This window comes from Elephantulus edwardii, unplaced genomic scaffold (genome assembly GCF_000299155.1).
Source record: "Elephantulus edwardii isolate Elephantulus edwardi_28Jun2011 unplaced genomic scaffold, EleEdw1.0 scaffold00104, whole genome shotgun sequence".
NCBI classification, from domain to species: domain Eukaryota; kingdom Metazoa; phylum Chordata; class Mammalia; order Macroscelidea; family Macroscelididae; genus Elephantulus; species Elephantulus edwardii.
This window is the reverse complement of record NW_006399854.1, coordinates 1,154,942-1,160,438: the sequence shown is the minus strand read 5'-3', so window position 1 is coordinate 1,160,438 and position 5,497 is coordinate 1,154,942. Positions and strand designations below refer to the sequence as shown.

At 42.2% G+C, this 5,497-nt stretch overlaps 1 protein-coding gene across 1 annotated transcript; it reads left to right on the top strand.

Annotated features, from left to right (window-relative positions):
• Window positions 1–575: 575 nt before the first annotated feature.
• Window positions 576–1,573, top strand: LOC102864337 (ubiquitin-60S ribosomal protein L40-like). Its single transcript, XM_006891817.1, has 2 exons — window positions 576–615; window positions 1,185–1,573. The coding sequence occupies exons 1-2, from the start codon at window positions 576–578 to the stop codon at window positions 1,571–1,573; spliced, it is 429 nt and encodes a 142-aa protein (XP_006891879.1).
• Window positions 1,574–5,497: the final 3,924 nt, after the last annotated feature.

Here is a 5,497-nt window from a genome sequence, read left to right as displayed (position 1 = left end):
CCTTTATTTCCTTTCCTGAAAATACCCCAGTGGCATACCAGCTGTGACCCAGTGTCTGATGTGTGTGTATATTTCAGTTGCTTGTTGGTGGTATTAAGAATCGAAACATCTCTAAATCCACCTCACAGGAAACCAGACCACAGCTTCTAATATTAGATTACAGCCTAATTATTTATTCTGTATCCTTTTCACACCATTATGCCAAGACCAGGAGATCAGACTTTCCCACTGAATATTTATTAATGGCATCGCTCATCAGAGCTCTAGAGCTATGCTCATGTGTCTCCCTAGACAGAGCCCAATTATGGGACAAAGTGGAAATCCACAATTTCTCTATTAGCATGCCCCTTCCTATTGAGTTCGTGAAAAGCCATTTCCCAGTTGTCCTGCATGAATAGCCCGTCACACTTATCAATATGAATGAAGCCCTGACTACCCATTTATGCAAAATAGTAAAAACGAGTTTGTCCTTTCTTTGAAAAAAAATTCATAAAAGCCAGCAAATAGACTACCTTTCTCTCTGCACTCAAATATGTCCTCTGTGAAAGCAACTTCTGTTGTGGTAAAGTTCGCACATGATGCAAATGGTTAACATATTTGGCTATAAGTCCAGAGGTAGGCATTTTGATTAGTTATAGAAATGACAATTTGGAGGCTAGGCCTGGTGGTCTCCATCTAGAAAACCAGGCCCTGAGCACCCCATGGAGCCAGTTCTACCCTGACTCACACAGGGTTGCCTTTAATTCGAAATGACTGAATGACAATGGAATAAAATGGGATTCTATCTCTTACAGTTTAGGGCTTAGCCTGCCCACGTTAGACTGAAACAGGAGACTTCACATGGAAACAAGAAACTGAACATGAAGATACAAGGGAAATGTCACAGCAGAAGGCAGCAAAGGAACAAATGACTTAGAAAGGAGAACCTTCCCAACCCTCTTCCTCTGCCTTATAAGAATTTCAATTTTTGAAATTTTTCACTGAGGTCAGAGGAGGGATTCTTGATAGGAGAGCAGCCCCTTTTCTCAAGTTAGTGTGGAAGACAGCCAGAAGACCCCAGCAGGACAAGATGTTCAGTGCAAAAGAAGAGGCGCCACGGATCCACTATTGTTTGCTATATACTGTGAGTCAGAACTGATTATACCATTGGCCTCTTTCTTTTTAACGAGGTGGCTGAGCGGCAGACACAGAGGTGCCGATCTTTGTGAAGACCCTAACTAGCAAGACCATCACTCTTCAGGTCAAGGCTACCATCAAAAATGTCAAAGTCAAAATCCAAGACAAGGAGGGCATCCCTCCTGACCAGCAGTGTCTAATATTTGAGTACAAACAGTTAAAGGATGGCCGTTCACTCTCAGACTACAACATCCAGAAAGAGTCCACCCCGCATCTGGTGCTGCATCTGCATGGTGGTGGCATTATTGAGCCTTCCTTGCGCCAGCTCGTCCAGAAGTACAACTGCGACAAGATGATCTGCTGTGAGTGTAATTCTCGCCTGCACCCCTGTGCTGCCAATTGCCACAATAAGCGTGGGTACTCCAACAACCTGCGCCCCAAGAAGAAGGACGAATAAAAGCCCCCTCTTCACTGGCTCCCTTGCCTCTTGTAGGTGGCCTTCTGAGCCCCATGGCCCTGGGCCCTCAATAAAGTCCCTTTCATTGAATTGAAGAAAAAAAAAAAAAAGAACTGAGTATAGCTGACCCTCCAGGGGTTTGCAGAGGCAGTATATCACAAGGGCAGGGGGGAAGACTGCCCACCTATCTCCTGTGGAGTAACTGGTGGGTTTGAACCATGCACCATTAGGTTGGCAACACAATTCCTTAACACTAAGTCACCAGAGTTCCCGAAGGAGCCACAGGAAATGCATATCTTTTTCATTTGTTGGTGTGTTTTTTTCTTAAGTACTTGCCATCAAAAATGCCATGTCAGTCACTGGATAAAGCCTGAGGTTTGCTTACTAAGTTAATGATTTTGCTATCTGTCATGGAAACACTTTGGCAGATCAGTGAGGACAACAGGCAATTATTTATATCTAACAGAGAAGCCAAGCTCACAATCAACCACCATACCTCATTCAATTCGGTGTTTAATCAATTTGTTGATGATTTATAGATTTTTGTCAGTGATGATAGTGACTACAGAATCTCTTCCCCTCACCCCCAGGCTCTCTTTTAAGTACTATTAAATATCATCTAATAACAATTAAATAACTTTATAAGGCAGCTAATCAAAAGCTCACTGCTATCAAATTTATTGCAATTAATGTTGGTGGTGGTGTGATGGTGATGTGTGTCATCAAGTTGGAATCAACCCACAGCTGATCCTCGAGTGGGCTTTCACATGGGAGGCTGCCCATCCTTCTCCTATGAAGCAGCCGGTGGATTTGAATCACACACTTCACCTTATTGACCACGATGCCACCAAAGAGCTCCATTATAAAGCAAATAATCAAAGGCTCACTGCCACCAAATTTATTCCAATTAATAGCACTCCTATCAGACAACTTAGACTTTCTCGTAAGGTTTCCAAGGGTATATATCAAAATAGAGGCAGACTGTCTCATCTTTCTCCTGAGGAGCAGCAAATGGGTTCAAACCTATAGTCTTTAGGCTAGCAGCCATGATTCTTTAACCACTGCTCCACCAGAGATCCCTATAAGGCAGGTTACTGTTGTTATTTTTAGGTGCTGATGTGTTAGTTATGACCCCAGGATGAACCTGTTCATTCTCTTAGCAGTCCATGGTATATTCATGTACAATAATGGTACTAAGTCCATTTCGTGCAAGCAAAGTTTTGTCATCTGCATATCACCCTTATAGTCTCCTCTTCCAATCTGCTCTATTCTTGTTCATATACTCCAGTTACTCAGCTTATTTGCTCAGCATGCAAATGAAACAGGCATTGTAAAAGGATATTATGGCAAGCTCTGGTGGCATAGTGGCAAGGAGCTGCACTGGTATCCCTGAGGTGAGTGGTTCGAATCCACTAGATGCTTTGCTGGAGAAGAAGGGATAATCTCCTCGTGTACCAGTCAGATCCAATTTGACAATACACACAAAAAATAATTAAAATAAAATAAAATTTTAAAAAGGATATCACGCTGACACACACACACATCCTCATTTTAAACAAAAGAAGCATCCCTCATTTTGTTCAAAGAACTGCTTCTTGTTTTGTGCACAGAGCCCATAAGTACAATTAAATGTGCTGGTATTACTTTTTTTGTTTTTTTCATTATCCATAATTATCCATATAGTTGAATGCCTTTACATAGTCAACAAAGCAGATAAACATCTTTCTGGCACTCTCTGTTAGCCAAGATCCGCCTGACAACAGAAAAGACATTATAAAGGTTTGTAGTTTGAGCCCTCTTCTACCAGACAAGAAAGAAACAGTCAGCTCCTATAAAGATTTCAAGTCTGAGAAACCTGAAGGGGCATTTAGTTCTACTCTGTCCTGTAGGGTCACCATGAGTCAGAATCAACTCCACAACAGAGAGATAAGACAGAACATTTTAAAAAGGAAGAGGTGACTCAGAGCAATTAAGGAATTTGCCTAAAGTTACAAGACAAGTAAGTAACAGAGGCAAGATTTGAGCCAGACCTGTGTGAATCTCAAGCCCATTTATACTTTTTCCACAATAGCAATAAATATCCACCACAGTATATGTAGCTGTGTTCACTGGAATCACACGGCTAATAATAGGAAAGGATTCAAGCCAAGAGTTAAAAGGGTAAAACATAAAGGTTTCCTTCTAGTAAAATGGAAAGGCAGACACAGAATCACCAACTGTTAAAACATTTATTATTAAAGATGGGAATTATTGCCTTCGTTCTGAAGGTCAAAACAGCAGCACTCCAGAAATTCAAGTCCCTGTGCCTCTATCTCTAGGATTAACACGGAACACAGTAAAATAAATTTCCAAGTGCTTTTACGGGGATAAGACCTCGGTTGGCACCTTAGAGGTCCAGTTACCAACAATCACCAAATCTGTTAAGAAGCCATGGATTATGCAAGTTACTTAGTACATTAGTCTCAGCTCCTCAGATATAAAAGGAAGAGATGAGATCGCTGAGTTCTCATTTTTATCTTAAAGTAAAGAACTAATATTCATTCATCTCGTGGCATTCTGGAGAGGGATGAGCCATTTGAGATGGAGAATTTCACCACAGAGTAGAGGATTAAGGCCCTTCTCCCTCTTTGTGCTATTTTTATCCCCATCTCACCTGGAGGTGCTTACGGGGCATTGGTTAAGCTGGGCAGAAATGAAACAGAATGACTCCCTCCACCATAGCCTCAAACTGGCCACCATCCTTGCTACCACAAGATTGAGAACCACCTTGACCAAAATTCACCCTATGCGCCAACCATCCCATTCCACTCACGATGTCAGAAGGGGAGCTGTGATTTAGCTCCCACGTATTTTTGTGGACATGATTAACAGTACACTCACCCAGTCCTCTGGACCCCCCAAAAAAGAGTCTGCTCTTGAGGACCAGCTTTCCCTTGCCCGTTTACTAGCATTTTAACACACTCCACAGTCTCGGGTTTGGCCACCTGCTTCCTACTCATTCCAAGCACCCGGGCACAACACCAAACCATGCTGCTCTTCTATACAAAGATGTCCTTGAGTGAAAATTCTAAACACAAGCTTACCATGTTACATGAGGGCTATTCAATTTTTTTAAGCCAGCCTTATGCTAAATCGCTTCGGTTTGGCTGTCTCTCTCACATCACACGCTCACGCCACCCTGCCAACCTGAACAAATCTGGTTTCCATTCATCGCCTTTTTAGCAGTGCACATTTTAAGAGCCTTTTCCCTTTATCTATTTCTCCTTTCACCACTCCCAGGTCTTTTCTTTCCAAGTACCTTGTTTTTCCATTCCACATTTTCTCACTTTTATTTGCCAGTTACGTTCCTTCCATCCTCTGCCTTTCTTTCTCTTTTCTCTAGTAAAAGAAACAAACAACAACAACAACAACAAAATCTTTCCCCCCCCCCCTCTTAGTGGCCACCAGCTACTCTACAAAAGAAAGATGGGTCGTCTCCTCCTCCAAGGAATTTACAGCCTCGGAAACCCTGTGGAGGTTACTATGAGTCAGTGTTGACTACTCAGTAGCAATGGGCTTGGTTGTGGTTAAAGAGTTCCATGTTATTTGTCTATTCACTTTATCTTTGTTGAACACCACTGGCCCTGAGATTACCAACAGCTGACTCTCTCTTCTTGGGATTTCCTAATTATACACCTGAATGTACCAAGTGCTCTGTGAGTGGTTTCTCTTTTAAGCCTTAGAACCACCTTATAAAACAGCTTGTCCTCTAGAAGAGGGCTTCTCCAACTTAAATATACAGATGTACAGGTGGGGGACCTTGTTAAGCAAATTCAAATTCTTGAAGTCTGGAATGAGGCCTGAGAACTTCCAGAAGCTTCCAGGGGAGGTAAGTGATACTCATCTATGAACCATATTGAAAAGATTAGTTAAGTTGGGACGTTG